Source organism: Callospermophilus lateralis, chromosome 2, assembly GCF_048772815.1.
Source record: "Callospermophilus lateralis isolate mCalLat2 chromosome 2, mCalLat2.hap1, whole genome shotgun sequence".
Classification (NCBI taxonomy): Eukaryota; Metazoa; Chordata; class Mammalia; order Rodentia; family Sciuridae; genus Callospermophilus; species Callospermophilus lateralis.
In genome coordinates, this window is record NC_135306.1 from 11,596,692 (window position 1) to 11,623,791 (window position 27,100).

At 37.2% G+C, this 27,100-nt stretch overlaps 4 protein-coding genes across 7 annotated transcripts in view; 3 read left to right on the forward strand and 1 right to left on the reverse strand.

Annotated features, from left to right (window-relative positions):
• LOC143641423 (uncharacterized) overlaps positions 1-15,413 on the reverse strand; it is a 166,217-nt gene extending 150,804 nt beyond the window's left edge. The window contains exon 1 of the mRNA XM_077108811.1: positions 11,663-15,413. Within this exon, the coding sequence (XP_076964926.1) occupies positions 14,926-15,399 (474 nt within the window). The 5' untranslated portion in view covers positions 15,400-15,413 and the 3' untranslated portion in view covers positions 11,663-14,925. The remainder of the gene's footprint in view (positions 1-11,662) is intronic.
• Positions 21-14,118, forward strand: Zbtb26 (zinc finger and BTB domain containing 26). Its single transcript, XM_076845520.2, has 2 exons — positions 21-151; positions 9,621-14,118. Exon 2 carries the CDS (start codon positions 9,631-9,633, stop codon positions 10,954-10,956), a length of 1,326 nt encoding a protein of 441 aa, XP_076701635.1. The 5' UTR covers positions 21-151; positions 9,621-9,630; the 3' UTR covers positions 10,957-14,118.
• On the forward strand, positions 97-20,189 carry Zbtb6 (zinc finger and BTB domain containing 6). Of its 2 annotated transcripts, none has more exons than XM_076845522.2 (3): positions 97-151; positions 15,115-15,558; positions 16,275-20,189. In XM_076845522.2, exon 3 carries the CDS (start codon positions 16,284-16,286, stop codon positions 17,556-17,558), a length of 1,275 nt encoding a protein of 424 aa, XP_076701637.2. In that variant the 5' UTR covers positions 97-151; positions 15,115-15,558; positions 16,275-16,283; the 3' UTR covers positions 17,559-20,189. The 2 variants fall into 2 exon arrangements, with proteins under 2 accessions (XP_076701637.2, XP_076701636.2); XM_076845521.2 differs by having other exon boundaries at positions 15,115-15,179.
• A 1,351-nt stretch (positions 20,190-21,540) lies between these two features.
• Rc3h2 (ring finger and CCCH-type domains 2) overlaps positions 21,541-27,100 on the forward strand; it is a 53,148-nt gene continuing 47,588 nt past the window's right edge. For 2 of the 3 annotated variants that reach the window (XM_076845523.2, XM_076845525.2), the window contains exon 1: positions 21,541-21,711. The gene's annotated coding sequence lies outside the window, so the exon portion shown is untranslated. Of the gene's footprint in view, positions 21,712-24,907; positions 24,963-27,100 lie in introns of those variants that run through there. The other variant, XM_076845524.2, reaches the window with a different exon arrangement.

Here is a 27,100-nt window from a genome sequence, read left to right on the forward strand (position 1 = left end):
TGGAAGTTGTCTTTGTCCGGCAAGGGCTGCCCTTCCGGTTCCGTTGGGTCCCCCTTTGGCTCCGGTTCCCTGCCCCTCCCCCTTCCCGGAGCCCCGAGGGGCCGGAGCTCCTGGCTGTGCCGGATCCTGACGGCGACCTTCCCCCGGGTCTGTAAGTTCGACGCGGCCGGAGCACCGGGCTGGGATACGGGATCTCTCAAAATGGAACCCCTTGGGGCCCTGGATCGGCCGGGACTTGCACTAAAAAGAGGGCCAAGAGACTAGCCTAGGCCCTAGGGGACTTAATTAAGCCCTTAGTTCGGCCCACGTTGCCTCCCTCCCCATTCCTTGCTTCTGGAGTGGGGAGCCCGAACATACCCTAGGGACCGCATCCTTGCACCCCAACCGAGGGCCCGACATTTGACCCCGATGCTGGATCCTGACGTCTTGTTGAAAGTGCCAGATTTGAGGCCCGGGAAAACGATCTGCGGGAGCCTGCCTAAGGCAAGGCCTTTAGCGCCAACCCAAGAGAATATGAGTTACTCTTTCAATGGGATTTCCCCAGTTCAGCCAGTGGCCAGAACACTTTGTACATTGTTGGCATTATGCCAGGCGCTGGGGATTCGTTAAATGTCGTTAAAATTTTCAGGGTCTAGTGTGTGAGCCATATATAAACAAGTGCACCTCAGAGAGACAGGGAAAGAAAGAAGGATAGATAGTTTGCTTTATATGTACGAACTGTTCAAGGAAGCAGTGCTGGGAAGACTTTAGAAGAGACATCTGAGTTATACTTCTTGGCGAGGATAAAGTGTGGAAGAGGCTTTCAATTAGAACGAACAGTTGGAGTGCTACTAAATAATGACTGAGTGTAATGTGTGAAAGAGTAAATCGGGGTGGGGCTGGGGGAGCTTCTGTGCATAAGATGGAGTTTGACGAAAGTAGACTGGGGCCAGACAGTGAAAGGTTTAATTATAATGACAGTTTTTTGATGAGTCTGATTTTCATTGCAAAAAGTCATTTTTTTTTCTATAATAAGCCTATAAGGAAGAAATTCCTATTAACTGAATCTGGACTTTTAAAGATAATGGTTAAGTACTTATTGCAATTAGGTTTAAAGGGGTAATCGGATAAGTTTGGGGAGTGGCAGTAAATTCCTGAATTAGATTTATGACAGTAATATTGGTTGCTTGACATAACAGTGTCAAGACTCCATAGGTAATTTATGTTCAGGGAGAAAAAGGTATCAAATCTAATCTCATTCATATACTTTAGGCCTTTGAAGAATGTGATGCCATAATCAGAAACAGAATGATAAGGTTAGTGTAGATTACAAATTCACTTTTTGTACATGTTGAAATCTAATGGGATAGCCACACAGAACTCGCCCATCATAGAGTTGGAAGTGTATATCTGGAGATCAGCCAAAACATACAGGTGGAAGCTATAGGAAGAGCTGGCATCAAAAAGGGAGTGTTGAAGAAGAAGGACATTTTGACAGGGGAGGGTAGTGGATGCATTTTATGAAGCTGAAAAAGAACTGTAACTAGTAGTAGTTGGTACGGTAGCGGAAACAGAGGGTTCTAGCAACCAAGAAGACCCAGATATCAAGAGAATTGAAGACTCCGCTCGATTAATTCATGCAAAAGCACCTGAGGGATGAGAAGGGGAAAAAGTGATTAATTTCATTATTAAGAGATCATTAGTGACCTTTTAAAGTCAATTTTAGGCTGGGCATGGTGCCACATGCTTGTAATCACAGCACCTTTGGAGATTGAGGCAGGATCACAAGTTCAAGCCTCAGCATCTTAGCAAAACCTTATCTCAAATTAAAAAATAAAAATGATATATGGAGAATTGGTTAAGTGGGAATCAGAAAAGAATGCATATGAAGGATTTCACAATAAAAACTGACAGGTTTTGTCTACTTACTTCACCCATGCTTATAGATCACATAAAACATTTGAAGCTTTTTTAAAAAAATTAACTGATTTAGCCAGGTGTGATGGCTCTCCCCTGTAATCCCAGCAGCTCAGGAGGCTGAGGCAGTAGGATTATGAGTTCAAAGACAGCCTCAGCAATTCAGTGAAACCCTGTCTCAAAATAAAATATAAAAAAGGCCTGGGATGTGGCTTGGTGGTTAAACACCTCTGGGTTCAATCCCCAGTGCCCCTCCCCCGGCAAATTAACTGATTTAATTCTCCATAACCACAGTATAAAGTAATTAAATATTGGTAGACAGGAAAACTGAAGCAGAATTGTTAAGTAACTTGCACAAAGTTACATAGTTATAGTTGAGCAGGGTTTTACTTGTAGAAAATATGGCTCAAGAGTCCATGTTTTGCCTCCACTACTTTGCAGAGACAATATTTTTGGAGGCAAAGGAGTAAGTATGAAAATTTTAAGAAAAGATAGGCTTATTCTTAAAAAAAAATGGAGAGGCTTGGAAGGAGACACAATTTGAAAAGGTAAGTAATGAATTTATGTTTGTGATATATTTCTTATTTTTTTCCTCTCTTCTATGCCAACTTAGGTCTATTTCTTCCACTTTTATGCTTTCATTTATCACTTGCCATGAATCCAAATCCACCTAGCTAATAAATCTTTACCATGATGTTATGTAGGCTTTTCTGACTCACTATTTTTAATACCAGATTCATCCCCTTTAGTATTCTCTAGCTTACTGAATGACAGGCAAAGATATTTAGTCACTCAAATCAAATAGCTTGGAGTCATCTTGACTTTCTTATTTCCTTTCTTCTCCACTTTGGTAACCAAGGTTGTCTTTTTTTTTTTTTTTTTTTTTTTTTAATTGCATTACTGAGTATTGAACTCAGGGGCCCTCTTTACCACCGATCCATATCCCAGACCCCCCACCCTTTTGTTTTGAAACAGGGTCTCACCAAGTGGCTGAGGATGGATTCAAACTTAACATTCTGCCTTAATTTCTCCAGTTGCTGAGATTATAGGTATGAGCCACCCCTGGCAAGATTATTAGTTCTTTGAAACATCTCTTAAATCTATTTTCTCTCCATCCACATTATCATTATTTCTATTCAGGCCTTCATCTTTTCTGCCTTGATCTGTTAGAATAACATCATATGAAAGATTTCCTTGCTTGTGCAGTCACTGTTCTGTAAGGCATCTCCATGGTTTTTTTTTCTTAATTGGCTGAGTTTGATATAGTGTAACAGTGTGAGCAACATGCATTTTAAGTAATAAAGAAATAGCCTAGAGCAGGCACTTTTGAGTAGCTTAAATTGAGATAAAGGTTACTGATAAGGATGTGGGTTTAGGAATTCTTAACATAAAGAGGATAATAAAACACTGAGAAACAATACAGGCTTTCTGAGTAAGTCTTGAAAAAGCATTGCAAAAATCCAATACTGAGCTTTGAAGGATATACTTCCTTCACTTAATTTAATGAGTCCTCAAGGAAAGACTAGCAAAAAAATGGTAAAAAAAACTTGAGGTTGGGGTGGGGGCATATAGCTCAGTTGGCAGAGTGCTTGTCTAGCAAGCACAAAGCCCTGGGCTCAAAACCCAGCACCAAAAGAAAAAAGAAAACTGAGGTAAGTAGGTAAGAAACTTGTTTACTTCTGTACATTAGTTTAAGAAAAGTGAACTAGGGCTAAGGATACAGCTCAGTGGTATAATACATGTAGCTTGTGCAAGGCCCTGGGTTCTAATCCCATCACCACAAAAAATAAAATAGGGCTGGGGCTATAGCTCGGTGGCAGAGCACTTGCCTAGCATGTGTGAGGTACTGGGTTCCATTCTCAGCACCATATAAAAATAAAACAAATAAAATAAAGGCATTCTGTCCATTTACAACTATAAAAAATGAAATAATATAAATAAAAAGAATGAGCTAGCTCTATATTTGCCCACCCAATTAGCTCTCAAAAAGAATAGATGAAAAAAGCAAGTTGCAAAACAATTTATGTATAAGAAACATGTTTATGTTTTCTGTGGTAGCCATGTATTAGTATTGTTTTTAAAATAGGGACAGTGAGCATCAGGAAAGACCAAGTATTGAGTGGTAGGCACCCGGGAAAAGGAATTTTATCTACAATGATTAAAATTTTTCTGGAAAGGATATATTTCTATATATATTTATTATATTTGAAAGTCAAAACAAGGGCTGGGGATATAGCTCACTTGGTAGAGTGTTTGCTTTGCATGCACAAGGTCCTGGGTTCAATCCCCAGCACTCCCCCCTCCCTGGAAAAAAAAAAAAGTCCAAACAAGACAAACGAGTGAGAACTTAAAAGAATGTAGCTTCATGAAAGTCACTGAAAAGAAGAAAAGTACTGAGGTTTACAGATAGGAAGGCTGCAGCATAATACAGCCTATTTGAGAAAATGGCATATTATGTTAGTGAGAAACAAGACTACCAGGTCACTGTTAGTGCTGAATTGAAGAATAAGGGCCCTCTGTGAGGTAAATAAGGAAATAGACTAGCATGGTTTTAGGAGTTTATTATCCAGAAAGAAAAGTTTCTCTTAGCTGCAGTTATTATGAGAATTTGAGATAAGAAACTTAGGTACTTTCTCACTGCTTGGCCACCCTAGGCTATTCATTAGCCCTTTTTGATTATTCCTGTTTGAACAAAGGGAAAATTTTAATTCTGTTCTAAAATATAAGCAAAGAAAATGTAATCTTAAGTGAGAATATCTCTGTTTACATTGATGTTAAAGAAATGGTTATCAGCAGTATTTAAATTTTTAAAATTTTTTTTAGTTGTCATGGACTTTTATTTTATTTATTTATATGTGTTGCTGAGAATCTAACCCAGTGCCTCACACATTCTAGGCAAGCGCTCTACCACTGAGCTACAACCCCAGCCCAGTATTTAGATTTAATCTCAGTAACCTGGGCAGTAGAGTAAGGAGGCCTGACCTGTGGCAATGACATTAAGAACAAGTAAGAGGATTTGGGAATCATTCTAAGGAAAGAATCAACAGAATGTGGTGCCCATGTCACCATTCTACCTGATGAATTCTTTGCTTTCTTTCAGTTACAAGGAGCCATACTATAATCCAGAATTGTATAAGTGATTTTTATGAATATTATGAATAATTACTACTATACTTAGAAGTTACTTACAGGTGGGGATTCTGAAATCAAATATATTCATGTTTGTTTTGTGTTAATTGCAAATGATATTAAGTTTCAATCAACAAATGTAAATATATAAAAGATGGAAAACTAATAATAAAGTTAGATGGGAAAGGAAGGTATAACAAGGCAAAAGACATTAAATGCAATCAGGAATATAACCAATGCAGAAATGATTTATACCATTAAAATTTTTTATACTTGATGCAAATTTGGCTTTAAGTGGTAGTTTTTGTTTCTAAACATAAGCTTTGTATTAAAGCATTAATAAAACATACAGAAGTATACAAATCTTAAGTATACAGCTCAATAGATTTTCTTGGCCTACTCTTGAGGAGAGAAATCTGAACTATTATACAGTTAAAATATAATCCTCTAGGCAAAACTGCATCTAGCTTAGTTTCATATATGGAATTTGGCATAAATGCAGCTTGGACACACAGTTTAGCTCCAACACTTAACACTTCCTACTTAATTTCAGCAAGTTGTTTTGGATAATGATACCTGGCTATAGAGATTTTCAGGATTAAACAAGTCAATTTAGGTAAAACATTTAGAATTACACTTGGCTTATAACAAGGATGCAGAAAAGGTTAGGTATTATTATTTCTGTTATTTAAAAAATTAAGGGGCTAGGGATATGGCTCAAGTGGTAGGGTGCTTGCCTAGCATGCTTGAGGCAGTGGGTTCGATTCTCAGCACCACATAAAAATAAATAAATAAATAAAGATATTGTGTCCACCTAAAAGTAAAAAATAAATTTTTAAAAAATAAAAAATTAAGTTAGTTTATTAGAATTTTAATAATTTTTATATTACATATTTTGTGGCCGTGTCTGTATAGGTGATCCTAGGGATCAATAGAACCTTGGGCGTACACTAAGCAAGCACTTTAACAATGAGCTACACTCCAGCCCTTTAATACCTATTTTGTTTTTTTCCTTATTACCTATTTTTAAAACATCAAAACAAAGTGTTTAAATTGGTTTTATGTGGCCAAAACTATTTTGGGAATCAAACCCCTGAAAAATGTTTTACCCCAAGTACCCAACAGAGTATCATGATACTAAAGAGCATTCCTTTCATCACTCAATAATAATTCCTTAGGGAACATTATGAGTGCATTATTCTGCTGATCTTTGTTTAATAAACTGTGTGAAGCATAACCAACAGTTGGTCCTTTCCATCAAATAACTAACAATCTACTGAAAGGAGAACTCATGCCAGGAAACAATTAAAGGATACACTATATGGTCTGGAAATAAGAATTTGAAGGAGACAATGCAGCAAAATGACAGGTATTTGGAAAAATTTCCTAAAAAGAGTAACTTTCCCTCACATTCTTGGACTATATCAGATTGATTATAGCAAGCACTTTTCTAAGATATCTGTTTGGCTACTAATGGTAAGTTTCTTGAGAACTAATGAATAAAAAGTAAATGCAATTGTATTACCATTCCTCATGTTTAGAGTATCAAGGAACAATTATCCCTCTAAAACTATGAGTGCTATCACACTGTAGTTGGAAACAATGAGTAGAAAAATACTGACTTGAGGGTATCATGATCAGCTATAATGCAGTCAAGACCAGCTGAGGGCTGGGGATGTGGCTCAAGCGGTAGCGCGCTCGCCTGGCATGCGTGCGGCCCGGGTTCGATCCTCATGCACCACATACAAAGATGTTGTATCTGCCGAGAACTAAAAATAGATATTAAAATTCTCTCTCTCTCTCTCAATCAAAAGACCAGCTGAACTCTTAAAATTAGATCCCATTTTTGTTTAGCCACTTAACTTTTTTATAATTTCTGGTTGTTATCAACTGCAACATTCACCATTCCAGTTTGACAGTGGACATTTTAAGCTACTGCAGTTGCTTAAAACTGACCAATGATAAAGAATTTGCTGCTTTAGATTATTGATATACTTCCTTGTATCTTCTAGTTTATATTTGATACTGCCTTTCCTTAGATACATTTGCTTCTCTACATCCCTTCTTTCTCAGTGAAGTTTTTAATACTTATTGTGATCATTTGTTATCCAGATATTCAGAATGCTATACAGAGGGAAAGAAATATATACTTTATTAATCAACTGTGCCATACCAGTTCCCATTTTTCATATACATTTAGCTGACCTACCTGGTATATAATCTACACATTTATGGTTTTCATTCTTTATATCCAGTGGTTTTCAAGTTCTCTAAGTGATCTTTTGTTACTTGCTCATCCTTCCCATTTTTATTCCTTTGTAAGCCCTCGTGGCTTCAGATTTGTAATGTCTGTGCAGGCAATAAGATGGTCTTCATAACAATTCTTCCTTCTTAATACATTCAGATTAACCCTATAGGTTCAGCCAATACAAATTGTCACCTTCTGTGTGTTTATATAATAATAGGTGAAGGGAATATACACCAGTTTGAATAGAAGAGAGTTTAGCCAGTAATGAGGCAAGCAATAAGTAGAATTTAGAGCAAAAGAAAAGACTATTTCACCCAAGAAGATATGAGCTCCAGCATTAGTCCATTGAATAGGATGGAGGTTTCCCTCATGCCATGTAACCAGAGTTTGGAGGGGAAGGAAGTATTTAATGAAGTATTTTAGGGTTTTGATAGAAATACTTTGCTAAGGGCCCTAGAGACAACTCTTTTACTCTAAGGGATCAGGGAAGGGCCTCTCAGAGGAAATAAAAACTGGCTAGAAGTTAGTGTTCTATACTAAGGAAACATATGTGATAAGATGTGGAGTCAATAGAATAATGACCTTTCATACCAGGTACTGAGGAATAGGAACAAAACTTGGACTCTGTTATCATGAACTGATATTCTGTGAGCCTCTGAAAATCAGTGTTATTGAACTTAAAATGTCAGAGATTGGCCTTAGGTTTAGATAAGGCCAGGAAAACTAGTTGTCTCATTTAACAGAACTAAAAGACAGACGAATACAAAAAATTCAAGGTGAATTTTCAGATGTATTGAGATTACAATGACTACTAGACCATTAGTATGGTTAATTCGTCTTTTCCCTTTAGAGAGACACGTGGGAAGCCAAGTTCTGAGAAAATCTGGAGTGTGGAAATTGAACATGGAGACTATGCAAAAGAACTGCTGTGTCAACAGACCAATATGCATAGTGGGTTTTTTGTTGTTGTTGTTGTTTTCTTTTGTTTTTAAAAAACAGTGCTGAGGATCAGAGAGCCAGGGCCTCATGCATGCTAGGCAAGTCCTCTACCACTGAGCTACGTCCCCCAGCCCTGTGCAAAGGGTTTTGGCAAAGATACTTTCTCTGTGGTTGAAAAGGTTATGCCTGTGTTTGCCTTAATTATTATTAGGTTTAGTTAACAAGCTTATTCAAAAGGTTAGTCTTCTTTCAAGAAACAACAGGAAGTCACTGAGGGATTTCATGTAGGGTGGGATATAATCATGTGTTTAAAAGATGGCAAGTGATGTATAAGAGGGAATAGAAACTGGAAGCCAATAGAAATACTTATGAATCGGATTTAGTAGTCCATGTGAAAGTATTGATGGGTAAATAGGGAAAAAGAGGAAAGAACAGAATCTAGAAGGGGTTGATTAGATCTATACTACTCCTACTAATGTTCCTACCACGTGACTTTTCTGTATCAAGTATTTTCTTTATATATCAAGGATTTTGTTTGTTTGGAAGGTACTAGGGATTGAATCCCCCAAGGGTCACATTCCTGACCTTTTTTTATTCTGAGGCAGGATCTCACTGAATTGCTTAAGCCTCACTAAGTTGCTGAGACTGCCTTGAAGTTGTGATTCTCCTGCCTTAGCCTCCTGAGTAAAGGGAATTACAGGCATGTACCAAGGTGCCGAACTCAAGAAATGTTCTCAAAACAGAGTTTAGATTTATACACAATGCACAGAATAAAGAAATATGTTTGAATACTTGCCAAACATTGTCCCTCTACATCTGTAACTTTTTCATTTTATCACAGAATTACTCATATGTATTCACAGTGGAAAAACAAAACAGAAATGAAAATAAAACGAATTCACATTGATCTAGACAGGAAAGGGACTGTCTAGGAATGCATGTGGCAAACAATGTTGTTGTGGTTCTTTAAAATACAAAGCAAAGGAAGTGTATTTTGATTTAGGAGACACAGGTCCACAGTTTCTTACAAAAGAAACTAATCACTTCATCTTTACTTTGGTTGGGATGTTTTAGTTTGCTTTTGAAATCTGACTGAATTCTCATTTGAGAAGTAAATAAATATTCTTAGCATTATCCAATATAATACATATTCTTATATTAAGTGTCTAAAAAGTTGAGTGAATGCCCAGCTATTTACACTTATATATGTCTACTCTTTAGGTGCAATTGACCCTTGATATTGGTAAAGAGCAATTTTTAATAGCCATCAAAAGCTTCCTCTTTCAAAGAAAATTTCATTTGCATACATACAAAGCATGACAACAAATTTGGTTTTGGAAGGTAAATCCAGGTTTCTTAATTGTTTAAATTTCCTTAAATTCAACCTTTTTACATTTTTGTTCTTTAGGTCTGCCAAAATGTCTGAAAGATCAGATCTCCTTCACTTCAAGTTTGAAAATTATGGAGATTCAATGTTACAAAAAATGAACAAATTAAGAGAAGAGAATAAATTTTGTGATGTTACAGTTCTCATAGATGATATTGAGGTACAGGGGCATAAAATTGTGTTTGCTGCAGGTTCCCCCTTCCTAAGAGACCAGTTTTTACTGAATGATTCCAGAGAGGTGAAAATCTCAATATTACAGAGTTCTGAAGTGGGGAGACAATTGCTCTTATCCTGTTATAGTGGTGTGCTGGAATTCCCTGAGATGGAACTGGTAAATTACTTGACTGCTGCGAGTTTTCTTCAGATGAGCCACATTGTAGAACGATGCACACAGGCCCTGTGGAAGTTTATAAAGCCAAAACAACCAATGGATAGTAAAGAGGGATGTGAACCACAGAGTGCTTCTCCCCAGTCAAAAGAACAGCAGGGAGATGCCAGAGGCTCCCCAAAGCAGGACTCACCTTCTATTCATCCATCTGAAGACAGTATGGATATGGAGGACAGTGATATTCAGATTGTTAAGGTAGAATCTATTGGGGATGTATCTGAGGTTAGAAGTAAGAAAGATCAGAACCAGTTTATTTCTTCTGAACCCACTGCTTTACACTCATCAGAGCCCCAGCACTCCCTGATAAATTCAACTGTGGAAAACAGAGTAAGTGAAATAGAACAAAACCATCTCCACAATTATGCCCTTTCTTATACAGGCAGTGATAACATCATCATGACCTCAAAAGATGTTTTTGGGCCTAATATTCGAGGTGTAGACAAAGGCTTACAGTGGCATCACCAGTGCCCAAAGTGTACCAGGGTGTTTCGTCACCTGGAGAACTACGCCAACCATTTAAAAATGCACAAACTCTTTATGTGTCTACTCTGCGGCAAGACTTTTACTCAGAAAGGCAATCTTCATCGACACATGCGCGTACATGCCGGAATTAAACCTTTCCAGTGTAAAATCTGTGGGAAAACCTTTTCTCAGAAGTGTTCCTTACAGGATCATCTTAACCTTCACAGTGGAGATAAGCCCCATAAGTGTAACTATTGTGACATGGTTTTTGCACATAAGCCAGTTTTGAGGAAACACCTTAAGCAGCTGCATGGCAAAAACAGCTTTGATAATGCCAATGAGAGAAATGTGCAAGACCTCACAGTGGATTTTGATTCTTTTGCATGTACGACAGTCACAGACTCTAAAGGGTGTCAGCCACAGCCTGACGCAACACAGGTCCTGGATGCAGGTAAACTGGCCCAAGCTGTCCTGAACTTAAGGAGTGATAGTACTTGTGTGAATTGAGTAGGGACTTAATGCTCACAACTAGCAGTGACTGAGAATGTGACAATAGTCTTTTGAGTATTTTTAGGAGTGGTTTTGCTAGTTTGACTTCTCTGAAGCCTCTGTGCAGGTGGTATGGGGTGAGTTAAAGCACTAATAGACCAGGCAACTTACCACTTGGAGTGGATTTGCCTTCCTTCTGATCTCTCCCATTTTATGTTTTATTTATCCTGTGATGTCTGTTTTCCTTTCCCAAGGAATACTTCCATTTGTCTACCTAATGTTGTCTTAGACTTACACTGTTTTAGGCTTTTACCAGGCAGTCTGAAGGTCACCAACAAATTAACAATATCATCCCACTCTCCACTAATAGATGCTATGCTAAGAGAAGTGAATAGTCTTGTTTTTTGGCAAAAAATAGGTTGAGATATATGATAATACTGCTGTTGATCTGAATGTGATAGAACCCTCTGGTTGCCTATTAATAATTCACCCATGTCTGATAAATTAATGAGTCTGCATCCTACCATCTGTACTTGCCTTGCAGCTGGCTATCAAAAAGTATGTTGGTTGTTCTATGCCCTTTTCAACACTATTGAAGCCCAACTTCATCTCATTGTTCACAAAAACCAGAGTACAATCTTTTCAGCCACATCTGGAGACAGAGATCACCATAAGGAGTATAATTAACAAAGGACAAAAATACAAGTAATACAACAGTACTCACATGGAAGGTCTTCCAAGTAGCATATCCCAGTAAGAGACCATATTCTTAAAGCATAGCTTAGTGATGCTTTTGAAAACATGATTGTTTCAGGCACACTTGAAATGTGCAAAAGAATAATGGTTTCTCTAGAAGGGGGCTGTTGAGGAGTCTCTGAACTTTGCATCAGAGTTCAGCCATCAGAAAGGTGAGTCTGGCTATAGAGTTTTGTCCAGTTAACTACAAGTCTCTTAATTCTTCCCTCATGTATCAATTTCTAAAATATATGGAGAAAGTTAAGTGGAACATAGGAACAATCTGCGCTTTTGAAACAATTTTGCATTCAGATACTCCTCTTAAAGGGACCCCATCCCACTTTCGCACTTTCAATAAATTGATAATACAAAGTTGCTCTTCTAGTATGGAAAAACAAAACAACTGTTTCTCCCAAAGCACATTTCAGGCATAGAATTTTCAGTTTTATTTTAGACCCTGAGTTAGAATTAGCAATAGGACTGTTAAGAGTACTTGGAGAATCCTAAGAAATCATTTATTCCATCTCTTTCATTTTAAGATGGGACATCCAAAGCTCAAGAGGTGTCCTGGCCAAGACTGGCCAAAATCGATAAGTGACTAAATATAAATTAATATCTCCTTCCTTGTTCCCATTATACCTTGATTTAAAGAGATTTAGTACACAATGGAGAATAATGCATTAGCAAAAAGCTCCCAGTTTGTTTCACCTCTGTGTTTACTTGTTGGCTTTCTGAGACAGCCTGGATTTTGCCAAGAAAATATCAACAAGGGATTTATTTATGTTATTATTTTTTTAGATTTATCTTATTTTTATTTTTTGTGGTGCTGGGTATCAAACCCAGAGCATCTCGTGCATGCTTGGCAAGCACTCTGCCACTGATAGTGCTATATCACTAGCCCATTAATTATTTTTTAGTTTGATAAATATTACATTCTCCTCAAGCAAGTGACTGATATGTTAAGTATTGGTTAGAGAGGGAAAAGGCAAGTAAGAATAATGTGAGAAGGCTCCCAATGTGAAATTGATTTGTCTGGAAAACTGTTTATCGATTTCTTCAGGACTTTGTTTTTATTTTGGGGCAATGAGAACGCATACAAAGATAATCAAAAAAAGACTAATTCATATAGTCTGATGGGTCATAATTTGAAACATTTACATGTGAGTCAAATTTGAAGTATAATTTCTTTTGTTTAAAAATTTGAGAATACAGTTGAGTGATAAGATCACTAGGTATCTTATATGCCCAGCATCACTCATTATTATAGTCTAATGTTGCTTTCTAGCATTCTGATTTTGTATATGATCCAAAGACTATAAATTCTATGCAACAGTAAGACTGAGTATCAACCAGTATTGGGTTTTTTCTCTGAATATCATTTCTTCACAGGAAAATTTCAAGTTGGAATGCTTCCTTTGGTCATATGCATTTCCTGTTTTTGTTACTATTTTTGAAGACTGAAAGGCAGGGATTCATATATGATTGGTCTCTGGTTGGAGATTATTTCTGAATTAGTTCAGTCACTTGAGAAACTTTTTTTCTTTTTTTTTTTTTTTTTTTTTTTGCTGGGGATTGTGCATGCTAAGCACATGCTCTACCACTGAACTACACCTTCAGCCTCAAGAAACATTTATTAAGCACCTACTGTTGCCAGGTACTATATAGATACTGAGGATATGAAGGTAAGATTTGATATGGTCCCTGCCCTAATGGACCTTATAATCTTATGTGGTCTCAATTTGATTTTCTACTTAGAATAATAAAACTGCCTTGTTTTCTTTGGACACTTAAAGCATTTTTTCTGATTTTCTCTTGGTAAAACTTTTAATTCTCACTTTTTGCAAGCGCAAACCACTGAAGTAATCTGCAGTCTCCTCCATTCTTGGTTGGAGAGGTGTTTTGTTTCTGTGAGACATTTTCTAATTTTGGTGAGACTTGCCTTTTCTCCTTCTTAGCTTATACATGTTTCTTAGATTATGTTGCAGAGAGGTCAAGTTTCTGATATAAAGTAAATTTTATACAGGAAGATGACTTTCAAACATGGTCATGTTCCTATAGAGAATAATTTTAAAATCTTAGTCTTTCAGCATTTGTATTTTATCCATCCCCAGCATAATTAAGAAGGAGAAAGGACTCTTTCAGTTTGGTTTTTAAAAATGGCTGTGTCTCAGTTATTTATTTATTATTTAATTTTAAAGACAAACTCCTAATTGAAGTGGTTCTAAGGTAAATCAGATGTGGTTTTAATTTGTTTTAGTTTCTTCATTAGGTCTATGATGGAAGGTGACCAGTGTCACCACTTCTAAAATCTTGTCCTAAACAAACCACACATTTTATATCAGCTCATGACTAGCTGTTCTAAATCTGTTGTATGTTAGACATACTACGAACTACCTCTTCACTTATTATGGGGAAGTTTCCTTAATAAAAGTGTGACAATTAAAACTCTTGTGTCAATGGTTTACTTTCTTTTCTCTCCCCTCCTGCTTTTTCGGTTGCTTGAATATGAATCCAGTATACTTATTCTTTAAAGCACATTAATCAAATATGCTGAGTATACTTTCAGAAGGAAATACGAGTTAACTAAAATTAGTTATTACTGGAATCGGCTATTTCCGTGAGAATTGGCTAAGAGGTAAAGCAGCTGTTTTAAAAACTGGTTCAGACATTTTATGCCTACTAAGTACTAAACTTTAGGAAAGCAAAAATCAGTAAGTACTATCTTAAATACCTCCTGTATGGGACACAAATATCAAAACAGGTATGATAAATGCAGTATTGATGGCAGACAAATGGATTATAGGAGTGGGAACCAATTAGGATAAGTGGGAAGAAATGCTTTGCATGGTTAAAGCCGCTGCTTCTGTCCCCAGTTTTTTGGGGGTTGGAACGTAGCTAGATGGTCTTGCCTTTCAGGAGCGAGGCTCTGGATTTGATCCAGCACAGCAAAAAAAGAAAAAGATAACAGACCAAAGAGGGTGGGCACTGGGGAGTGGACTTGAAACTTATCTTGCTATCTTCAGACTTTGGGCCCAGATCGTGATGGCATTAGTTAGGCAATCTTGAATACAGATCCCCACGGTAGTTTCTCCTTTCCTCTGCCACTTTTCAAGAAGTAAACGGCCTCGTAAAGGGAAACCCCGCCCCGTAATAATCCGCAAGGACCCTCCACAGGTTCCGGCGTTGGGTACTGGAACGCAAGTGCCGTGACCCAACTTCACACTTGTCTCCTATATGGATGTTGGGGAGGACTCACGAAGGGGAATGGCTCGCGTCCCGAAACTGGGAAGAAGAAAGGAGGCTCGCCGGCATTTGGGTGCTTTTCTGTCGTTCCAGGAGGTAGGGGGTCTGAGGAAAAGTCTCAGATGTCCTTCCGGGGCGCCCAGGCGGCTCCCCAAGTGAGCAATAAAACTGATTGACACCGGATGTGTTTCCTTCTAGGCTAAGTCCTCCTTCCGGCCTGGCCGCCGCTACCGCGGAAGCCTCAACACCGGTTGTCAGGGTCGGTAAGTGAGCGCGAAGGCGATTCGCCAGGTGTCGAGGTCTGAAGAGGAGGAGGAGGGCGGCAGTGCGCGACCCCCGAGAAGCTAATCGGGTGCTGTAGTGCCTCGGCCGATAAGGCCCCGGAAAACTCGGGTCGTGCTGTACGCGGAGCCGGAGGGATCGTCCGGGCCACCGTGATCCAGTGCTAGGTCCACAGTGTTGCCTGACCTCTTCCCCCTCCATGGTAGCTCCTATGCTCACGAAGGAACGCGGAGGAATCAGGCGTCCTCTCGTGGTGCTCTGAGAGCGACTGACCCTGTGGGAGGAGTCACTGTAGTCTCATTTGTTTTAGGTTTAAAGGAGCCTAATCACGAGCTGGAAAAAGGAGCTGGAAACGCGAAAGTAATAACTATGCGGAGGTGTATTTAGGTGTTTTTATCTGAGCGATTATGAAGAATTTAATATCTAAGGAACTTAAGAGTATGATTAGTAGAGGAAGATCAAGATGTAAAAGTGAATTAGGCTTAAATAGAGAAGGATCGTGCATTCTTTTTAAGAACCTAAAGGCCATCCTGGAGTTAAAGGAGGGCAATGGATGACTTAAATCAGAAGAGAGATTTATTTTGTTGTTTAATTTATGATGATGATGATAATTCGGGTGGAAATCAGGAGGGTTATACAAGAGATTGTTAATGTTGAGGAAGCCTGGGGGAAAACATTACAATGATCCATGTGAACAGGGCTGAGGAACTGTAGTAGTCGTGGGGAACAGAAGGTCTGTACATAAAAGTTTCTAATTTGGGATATCATGCTAAGTGTAGTTTTTTGTGATCACTTTGCCTATTACTGGATATTAAAAATTGAGTGTTCTTGATCACATGGCACATAAAATTTAGCTAATATGAGAAATGTGTCTTGAGGTCATAGACAAATGCATTATACTTTTCTGGATTTTGAGATGGTGATATAGAGGTTCACTCTTAGCACCCAGAGTACAATTTGGGTTTTTTTTCCATTTCAGCTTTGGGTTTTGGAGAGAAAGGAAATTATTCTTACTATCATAGCGGGAGGAAGCGTTCCTTATGCTTATATCAATGTTTGTGTTTTATTCTGCTTAGATTTTGACCATGGCTGCTGAGTCTGATGTTCTGCACTTCCAGTTTGAACAGCAAGGAGATGTGGTCTTACAGAAAATGAATCTCTTGAGGCAGCAGAATTTATTTTGTGATGTATCAATTTATATTAATGACACTGAGTTCCAGGGGCACAAGGTGATATTGGCTGCTTGTTCCACTTTCATGAGAGATCAGTTTTTACTCACACAATCAAAACATGTCAGAATCACCATTCTGCAAAGTGCAGAAGTTGGCAGAAAATTGTTGCTCTCTTGCTACACTGGAGCACTTGAAGTAAAAAGGAAAGAGCTTTTGAAATATTTGACTGCTGCCAGTTACCTTCAGATGGTTCACATTGTGGAAAAGTGCACAGAAGCTTTGTCAAAGTATCTGGAAATTGATCTATCAATGAAAAACAACAACCAACACGCTGACCTATGTCACTCTTCTGATCCAGATGTTAAGAATGAAGAAGAAAGTTCTGATAAAGACTGTGAGATAATTGAAATTTCAGAAGATAGCCCGATAAACATAGATTTCCATGTTAAACAAGAGGAAGACAATGTGTTTCAGACCACAGTAGAAAGCTTGACATCAGAGAGAAAGGAAATGAAGTCACCAGAGCTATCCCCAATAGATGTGGGTTTTAAAGACAACGAAATTTGTATCCTTCATGTAGAATCTATCAGTACAGCTAGTGGAGAAAATGGGCAGTTTTCACAGCCTTGTACCTCATCAAAAGCAAGCCTGTATTTCTCTGAAACACAGCATTCATTGATTAATTCTACAGTGGAGAGCAGAGTGGCAGAAGTTCCTGGGAATCAAGGTCAGGGTTTATTTTGTGAGAATACTGATGAAAGTCATGGTACAGCAAGTGAGATTCAGAACCTAGAGGAGAGTTATTCACTGAGGCACCAGTGTCCCAGGTGTCCACGAGGGTTTCTTCATGTAGAAAACTACCTGCGCCACCTTAAGATGCATAAACTCTTCTTGTGTTTACAATGTGGGAAAACATTTACACAGAAGAAAAATCTTAACCGGCACATTCGAGGGCATATGGGCATTCGGCCCTTTCAGTGTACTGTGTGCCTGAAGACCTTTACTGCTAAAAGCACGCTTCAGGACCACTTGAACATACACAGTGGGGATAGGCCATACAAATGCCATTGTTGTGATATGGATTTCAAGCACAAGTCTGCTCTCAAAAAGCATTTAACCTCTGTTCATGGCAGAAGTAGTGGTGAAAAATTATCTAGACCTGATCTTAAAAGGCAAGGTCTACTATAAATGGAATCATGGACTTCCTTTGTAAACTTTGTATCATTCTCATAGGTTTTAGAAATGCTGTATTTGTAATAATTTTATTGTTCCCCATCCCTTCCCCTTTTAGGTCTGCCTCACATGTTATTCATTCTGAACTTCTGACAGTTCCAAAAAATTGTGAGAGGCATGAAAAAGTTATGGGACTTGTCTTGTCGTTTATGTTACGTATAAGTCCCAGTGGTACACTTTGAGAAATAGTGTCTTACTTAAATATTTTTTATTCTGATGACTGAGGATCCGACAGTATTTGCAGATTCTGATTTGTAGTGTTTAGATAATTAATTTAAATGTTAAATCCAACTATATAATAACTTTAATCAGAATGATGAAAGAAAATAAATTTTAAAATGCACTATTATTCATTACTAGTCATTTTTTTTTAAGAACAGGTATTACTAGGAACATTTTTCCTTTTCTGCTAAACAAACACCAAGATACCTATTATTTTAAATTATAAAGGAACACAATTCAGATTCACTTTGGAATAGAATTTCCTTAGAAAATGTTAAATTCCTTAAAGTACTTTCATTTTTATTATCATTATACATATTTTAGAATAATTAATGGAGCTATTGATTTTACTTAAAGTTAAATCATAATTTTTAGTTTTTGTATCACCACTGCCATTGGCATATAGAACAGTTCCATCACTTCCCTTATCTCCTTCATGCTGCTCTTTGTGGTCAGTTCTTCCTAGCTCTAAACCCTGGCAGTAGTTCTTCATCACTATAATTTTGTCTTTTCTGGAATGTCAGATAAATGGAATCTTAGTATATTCCCTTTTGAGATTTTTTTCCACGCAACATAATGCCTTTGAGGTTCATTCATGCACGTATCAATTTTCATTCCCTTTTTCCCTTTTAATTGTCAATATATTTTAGTTGTCACTAGATGAATAGTTTAAATGTGAATAGCTACTAATGTTAATTATTAGTGATATTTTCATTTAATGCATTTTTTTTTAAAGAGAGAGAGAGAGGGAATTTTATTATTTATTTTTTAATTTTCGGCGGACACAACATCTTTGTTTGTTTGTGGTGCTGAGGATCGAACCCCGGCCGCACGCGTGCCAGGCGAGCACGCTACTGCATCAGCCACATCCCCAGCCCCTCGTTTAATGCATTTTTTATCTACTCTTTAAACAAAAATCTTACCCATTCTTAGAGTTTTATTTGATATTTCCAGAAAAGCAAAACCATATAATTACTATAGTAGGAGTAATATTCTGAGTCAGCTCTCTTAATGTCCCTGCCTACATATAATACAAAACTTGTTTTCGTTGTCATAACAAAGATCAAAATATATCACAGGGCAAATCACCTCCTCTAAAATGCAGGAACTACTTTTAGTAAAGAAGCCTGACTGGACAAATTTAACTTTCAGGCTGTTCTATGCTTTTTCTACTTACCTCAGCTTTATGTAAAATTTCTACTATAATTAATTTCTATTGATGTCCTGTATTTTAAAACATAATATACTTTGTACCACTTATAAGAATTTCATGGAGAATCATATTGATTGTTATAAATGTAAAATATTGTTTTTGTGATACTCGTGTGGGAAAGATACTCTCCATAGAATTTTACTCTGGGGGGAGACTTTAAAGATTCTAAGTCTCATATTTGATGAGAAAAACTGACTTTATTACCCAGGTCACTAATTAATAACATTGGGCAGGTCACCTGTCCTTTAATGTTCCTTAATTTTATATATAATAATTTTGGTCTTGATAATTTGTAAGATCATTTCCAGGTCTAAAATTGCATATTATATTTAATTCTATTTGAGAACTGAGAAAAGAGGAAAGCAACAGAGGAGAGTTTTGTGTCTATGAATGTTGCTATATAAATACTCCATTGGATACAGAATTTTTCTAAAGTAGTGTTTTTCTTCCACTGGATAATATAATACTTCAGTGCTTAATTTTCTTTCCCATTTGAGTAAGTGACCATTTATAGTTGTGAAAGTATTTCCCTTTCAAGAATAGTTTCTGTTTGAAGTACTTATTTTTCCTTACTAGGATAAAATTTTGAAGGGGAGGGCTTGGGATGGGAAGAGAGAGTAAAATAAACTGAATTTTTTTAGGAATTGGCATTTACTATCTTGGATGTTTGAGAAAAATTTGGTTGAAAATGTTTAGGTTTATGTGTGCCTTGTAAGATTCTTGTAAAATTTTTTTGTGAGCACTTTGAGATTTTTGCTTTGGGGGAAGGGTGTTTTGTAAAAGTGATGGTTGTTATTTATATTATTTATTCCTGTTAACTAGAACAGAGTGATCTTAAAACATTCCTAGGAGGGTATGTTTGCATGATGTGTCTTAAAAGTTGCAGGTGAATGGAATCATTTTTAATATGTAGGCATGGCAAAGCAAAGTGTAGGATTTCTTCATTTAAAATATTCACTTTTAGTTGTTTCTGTTTTTGATAAGATAAAATTATTTGTGAACAGCTTTTTTATTTACTGCATTTATAAATATAAAAGACCTTGAAAGGTAGTTGTTACTTTGTTGTAAGAGAAAATCCTTGCTGTTTTTCCTTGATGTAACTAGCTTTTATGTTTACATAGAAATAATAAAGTGGAGGTGGGAATAGAGAACTTCGTGTCTTGCCTATGTCCATGAATTTTAGGTCACAATTTCTCCTATTTAATCATTTACTCTAAAAATACCTATTGAGTTTTTAATTATCTGTACTAGAATCTGTGTGTAAAAACAAAAATCCCTGTACTCATGAAACTTTTATTCTAGTGGAAGGAGACAAACAGTAAACAAGTAGAATTAATCTCTGTCAAATTTTGAAAACGGGTTTGAAGATAGAGATAGGAAGTCTAGGGAAAGTGGGTTGGCATTGTTATATGTAGTGATCAGTATACTTTTGAAAAATCAGGTATATTCCATCGTCTGTGGAATAAAAATAATTGTGTATATACATGTATGCATATATACATATGTATTTACATGTTTATGTGCATATACCCACAAATATATGTCTTCACACACATATGTCTTCCATAGAATTGAAAAATACAATAGGTTGGAAAGCAACTATATAAATATAATCACCCATTACTCTCCAGTTGAAAATATAAAAATGAACTGCTGATTGTTGGGAACATTTATTTTGGATTGTTATATATTCCATCTAGCAAAGTGAATTTAAAGGATAACAACATATACATAAAAGTCTGATGGAGGCCAATGAATTTTTCCAAAAGCGCTGATCTTGTCATCAGGCAGTAATAGCCATGCTTTTAAAGCTCATTATATAACATTTTGCATATTTTAATTAATGTTTGGTTTACTTCCATAGAACTTTTTGATGGACATCTAGTTCCACATTGAAGGAGCTCAGGGTTTTCTCTTTAATAAGATTAGAGAGGTGTAAGTGTCTGCCAATTAAACTTTTTCATTTTGGTGTTTTTGTTTTGTGATTGGCAGATTACGTGGTACCAATGTGAAAGAATTGAGGGATCCGCTCAGCATTTCATTACAGGAGAATGAAGTAGAAAGTAACACGGGTGTATCAGATTCCGTTCAAAGAACACGCTTCGTGGTGGGAGACTGACAGTACAGTACCTCATGACAGCGTCTAGCCGGCGCAGATGAATGCACAGGGATTTTCCCATCAATCCCTTCGCCTAGCCTAGAATTCCTCACAGCAGTCCCACAGTGCTCCGGGGCCTCCTCGTCACGTGATGAGGGTGGATTGGTTAGCCCAGAGAGAAGCCAATGCGCAGTTTAGGTGGCAGGGACTACTAAGCCTCTCTTTCACCTCACCAACTCCCGGGCTTGCGTAATCTCGCGTGTACTGGAGAGAATCTTCTCGCGAGAGCTAAGTCGGGATCCCTCCAGGTCCGCCTCCGTGGTGAGGAGGAGGAGGAGGAGGAGGAGGAGGAGGAGAAGGAGGAGGAGGAGGCGGAGGGTGGAGGAGGAGGAGGAGGCCCCGCCGCGGCCTTCGCCGCCGCCAACGGGGCTGTCCCTATAGCTCCCGATGGAGTTTGAGGCCGTGAAACCGCCGCCGAGCTCTGCCCCGGCGAGACGAGGCGCCTCCGTCGCCGAGCCGCGCCGTCGCGGGGCTCCCGGGAGCGGCCCTTAGCGACCCCGCCCGGGCCCCCTCAGGTAGGGCGGGGGCGGGCACGATGCGGCTCGGGCCCCAGCCCGGTGCCAGGTCCCCAGCGGTCGGGCGGGAGACCGGTCTCAACCCGGGGGCCTGTGCACTGCTGCTGCCGGAACCCCGAGGGTTGGGAACTGAGGGCCGCACCTGACACTCGGACGGAACCCCGGGCCTGAGAAGGCCCCTGTCTCGGGTAGGGCTTTTTCGATGCGGAGCGACCTGCTCAAATGGCCACCTTCCTCCAATACTGGCCGGGAGGACGCCTCTGACCACTAAGGAACCCACCCAAGCGAAAGCCAGGTTTCCCTCTCCCTTTCCTCCCCCAGTTAGTAAGAGAGGGCTTTGGAAGAGGTCCTCGAAATCTGGTCCTCTTCTGGCTTTTCATCTTGCTGCCCTGGGGCTTCCGGAGACCCTCGCGCAGGGATGGTGGAGGCGATGTGAGTGGTGTAAATAGGGACCTTGGCCAAACAATGCCCTGCGAGGGTTTAACCTCCCTGGAGGGAGATGGCCCGACCTGAGTGGTTGCACAGAGGATCTGACTAGAAGCAATGGCATGAAACACAGCCAGGGAATTCTGCTATGGCTTTCTTTTTTCCCCCTTTCATATTTTTTTTTCCTTGGGGAAGCCTCTTGAGAAGACTCTTCCACCATCTTAGAAGAATGGTAGAGAGCATCTTTGTTTCTCAGAGAAGCAGCTTTACTTTTCTCTATCCTTAGCTTTCAGGAAGGAAGGAGATGAGGGTAGCTGTCATTTCCATCCTTCAGATCACCAGTTTAAGGTATCGGCAGATAGAATCTTCACACCAAAATAGTCTCAAGTAATCCCTGACATGAAGTAGATCTAATCCAGTGATTCTCAATCCTTTTTATATTTTCATAAAACCCACCTGGATTCTCATTTTAACTCCTACTGTCCTCTTACCTAGGTCCATTCTTTGTTATTTCTACTCGTTCCCCACCCACTGTGATCAGAATGACTTTGTATCCTAAATAAAGTGCTAAAATTATTTCCATTTTTGTGTTAGTCAAAACTTTTAAGTTCCAATAGGAACTTTTGATTAACCTGACAAAGCTAATATTGCTAGACCGAAGTGATATAATTTCACCCAAAAGCAAAGAAAAATTAGTTTGTGCAGTCTTTTTTTTGTTAAATATGTACAGAACTTAGTTGAGGCTTTTTGAATCATTAAGTGTAGTGCATGGATTCTCCTGTTTTCACCTTCTTTTTATCTAGTTTAAAGTTAAACTAACATCCCTATCTTAATGTTGTTTACTTTCACATCCTACTAAGTACTGTTCTTCACTATTGCCTCTTTTTTTTTTTTTGGAGATTTATTTTTTCCAAATTCTGGAGTTTGGAAAATTGCTAGAAGGGCAAAATGTTAAACATACATTCCACTCTCCTTTAGAAAAAGCGGATGTTATAATTCAAGCAGGCTTTTTTATTCTCTGATGATCTAATTGCAGTTGTGTTCATTAGGGGATCCTTTGAGTTACTACTGATCTGTTATTACTGTTGTGTTAACCTGACGTGTAAGAAGGCTTATGTCCTTTGTTCATATTTTCATTAGTTCCCATTCTGCTTTTGTAATTTGCAGTCTTCCACTGACAGAGCATTTTTCTTTACACAGGATTTATATTCACATATAAAACATAAACTGTGATAGGTAAAAGTGTTAAATAAACTTATAAGAAGTTGTAATAAGAACTTGCTTATTGTTTTGGTTAGACTCATTGAAATTTCACTTCCTAATGTTGGAAAAAGGAAACAATTTGTAAAAATAAAGCTAGTTGAAAAATTTTTTAAATTGATGTTTGGCACCCAGTCTCATGTCTGTTTTAAGTTACATCTTTCTGATGAGGGCTTTTTAATTTTATGAATGCCTTAATAGTGACTTTCATCTCAAATTTTTTCATAGAAAGTAGTTTTGAGTATTTCTTTATAATCTTTAGTAATCCTGAGTTGCTCTGTCCATTACTAACCAGTAAGCTACATGTGGAAATTGAGAACTTGAAGCTATGTGAATTGAGATGTGCTATAAGTATAAAAAAACACAGATTTTCAAGATTAATACTAAGTTCTTTTTTAATATTTCAATAATTTTTTTCTTTTTGTCTTTTATATGGTAGTTGGTATTGAACTCAGAAACTTTCTACAAATCTCTGAGCTACATTCCCAGACCTTTTTATCTTTATTTAAAGATAGGGTCTCACTAAATTGCCCAGGCAGGTCTTGAACTTGGGATGGATCCTCTCACCTCAGTCTTCTGAGTAGCTGGTATTAGAAGGGTATAATAGTAGCTGGTATTTATACTGAGTACATGATCATATTTTAGATAAGTTGGACTAAATAAAACATTAATAAACTTAATTTCACTTTTTTTTCATATGACAAGATTTTGAATTACTTGCTTTTTTTTGTTTATTTTGGTTTTGGGGATTGAATAGCCTTGCATATGCTGAACATTTACTCTTATCACTGAGCTATACCTCTAACACCTTGCATTATGTATTTATTGGACATTGCTTTTCTAGAGGAATACTACTTTTTCAAGAAATAAATTAACTAAATAAGTTAATGAGTTTAGGGATATAGTCAGTAGTATATTGCTTTCCTTGCATGTGTGAGACCCTGGGTTTGATCCCTAGAACTGCAATCAGTCAATAAATGTAGATACATGAAAACCTGACAGAGTATACTCTTATAATTAGAAAAATCAAAGAGCTAAAGACTTTGGTAATAAGAAAGTTATCAAGTGGTTATTATTTGATAGGCAGAAACAAATACCTAAGTTCCTTTTCAAAAATAATCCATCTTTGAAGTCTAGCCATCACTAAAGAAGCAAAACTTTATTAGTTGGAATAGAAATTTATCTCATTGGGGCTGGGGATGTGGCTCAGTGGTAGAATGCTTGCCATCTACAACTAAAAATATATTAATAGAAAAAAGAAAAAATTTTACCTTATTATTTTCCTATTAAAAGGCATTGAAAGTTACATACTTAAAGAACTGAGTTTCAACCCCGTAATTGATTTTAAGAAATAAAACATGAGTCTTACATATTTATAAGTTAAAGTCACATATAATCACAGTATTTATAATTCAGTATCTTTTTCTTCAATCCTTTTGATGTGTTTGGGTGCTGAGTTTTAGAGTTTACAGATTATTTCGATTGTTTTTTGTTTCTTTGCTTGTTTTTTAGGTTAAGACCTAGATTGTGCTTCTGGTGCTTTAAATATAATTTTAAGTCCAAAGGTAATTATTTTAAAGTTTTCTGAATTGACAAGTATTGTTATCCATTTTAATAGTTTATAATCCTCACATGTGTTAACTAGAATGAAAAAACAATGATTGTTTTAATTTACACACCTGAGCCCCAATGTTTATATTTTTATAAACAGAATTATAAAATAATATGCATGTATGTATATGCAGAGCATAAATTATATATACACATACAGTGAAAAAACATGTAAAATTTACTCTGACATTTTGAAATCAAATGCCATGGTCCTGAACTGGCTGCATAATATGGTGGACTAATAACAGAAAATGAAAGTGCTTAGCTGGTATGCAGTTTGCTCTTAATAAAGCAGTTTGTAATTTGCATTATGAGAGATGTCTATTCCTATTTTATGTCTCTTCTTATTTTATGAGTTAGCCCTCATAGCAAGGGACTTATGGCTTAGAAAATTATGTGAGGGAAAATTTGTTTTAAGGTTTCGCCCCTACTTTAGCATTTCTTTGTTTTGTCTTATTGTCCTTCAGTGTTAGAAGCTAGTAACTAAAATTAGTTATTACAAAAGATGGAATGTTTTTCTTAAGTTATCTAGTAATCTCTACAGTATTTAGGGACAAGGACTTTTATCCATTTTATCCCAACTTGAAATGTTTTAGGAGTATATTTAAGATGAATACTTCAGTGTTAACTATAAATGTTAATAGCAGTTTAGACTTCCATAGAGTCAAATAAATCCCATAAAATGTGCTAGTATATGGGCTGGGGATGTGGCTCAAGAGGTAGCATGCTTGCCTGGCATGCGTGCGGCCCGGGTTCAATCTCAGCACCACATACAAACAAAGATGTGTCTGCCGAAAACTAAAAAAATAAATATTAAAAAATTCTCTCTCTCTCTCTCTCTCTCTCTCTTAAACACATGTGCTAGTATAAACCTAGAAGGTTTACAAATTAACATATATTCTTAGCTCTCTGTGGCTCTTTCATAAGCTTTTTTAAAAGAAGTATTAGGAGAATATGATATCCATCATTAAGAATATTGTTAAATATTTGTAACCTTCTAGGTTTAATACTAGCACATGTGTTTAAGAGAGAGAGAGAGAGAGAGAGAGAGAATTTTTTTTTTTTTTTTTTTTTTTAGTTTTGGCGGACACAAATAATAATAACATCTTTGTTTGTATGTGGTGCTGAGATTGAACCCGGGCCGCACGCATGCCAGGCGAGCGTGCTACCGCTTGAGCCACATCCCCAGCCCCTACAATTACCACTTTTAAAGCCCAATTTTGTCCTCACTAATCAAACATTTTAATGGACTATGTAAGTTTTTTCTGTATTTCAGATAAAATTTTATTTGTTTTTGTCTTGAGCAATCTAATTTATTGATAATGGTAATGAACAAAAACAGTTTTTTAAAAAAAAATCAAAAAATTCATTATATCAAGTTATTTAAGGAAAATGTAGTTCATAATTTTGTTGTCAGAAAGTTAGAATCTGACATATAGCAGGAGGCAAATTTGGAATTATTAGGAATTATTTGGAATAATTAGGAATTATTACCCAAAGTTTGTTAGGTTGTTTTTTTGTTTTTTCCCCCCAGTTCTGGAGATTAAACCCAGGGCCTCCCACATGCTAGGCAAGTGCTCAAACTATCAAGTGTATTCTTGAATACAGTAGTTGGAAAACTAAAGAAAGAGTATTTGCCCTGTTTCCCATTACCCAGTGGTCTGAGACACCCTAATCCACAAAATTAACATTTCCAAATAATAACTTTTTCCATTGTGGAAAAAGTTTGTTAGTTCAAGTTATTAACTGACTTGAGGCTCTCAATAGTAGATTTAAGACAAAATTAATTTTTGCTTAGATTTACAAATTTTCCCTGTATAATTTTGCAATAAAGGAAACTGAATAGTAAATACGTTAGTTTTAGGAAGTTATCGGTTCACCTACTTAGGCCTCGTTTCTAAACTTGGAATCATAATTACTGATTTTTAGATTGCTGGTTTAATCAGTATGACAATGTGAAGGTGACTGGTGTAAAAATAAATTGTAATTTATAAGATTTGCATTAGAACTTTGAGAAAAAGTTTATATAGGGTGCTTTTTACATAGAAGACTGTTTTACCAAGATATTTTTAGAGTCTCAGTTTTTGTGAAC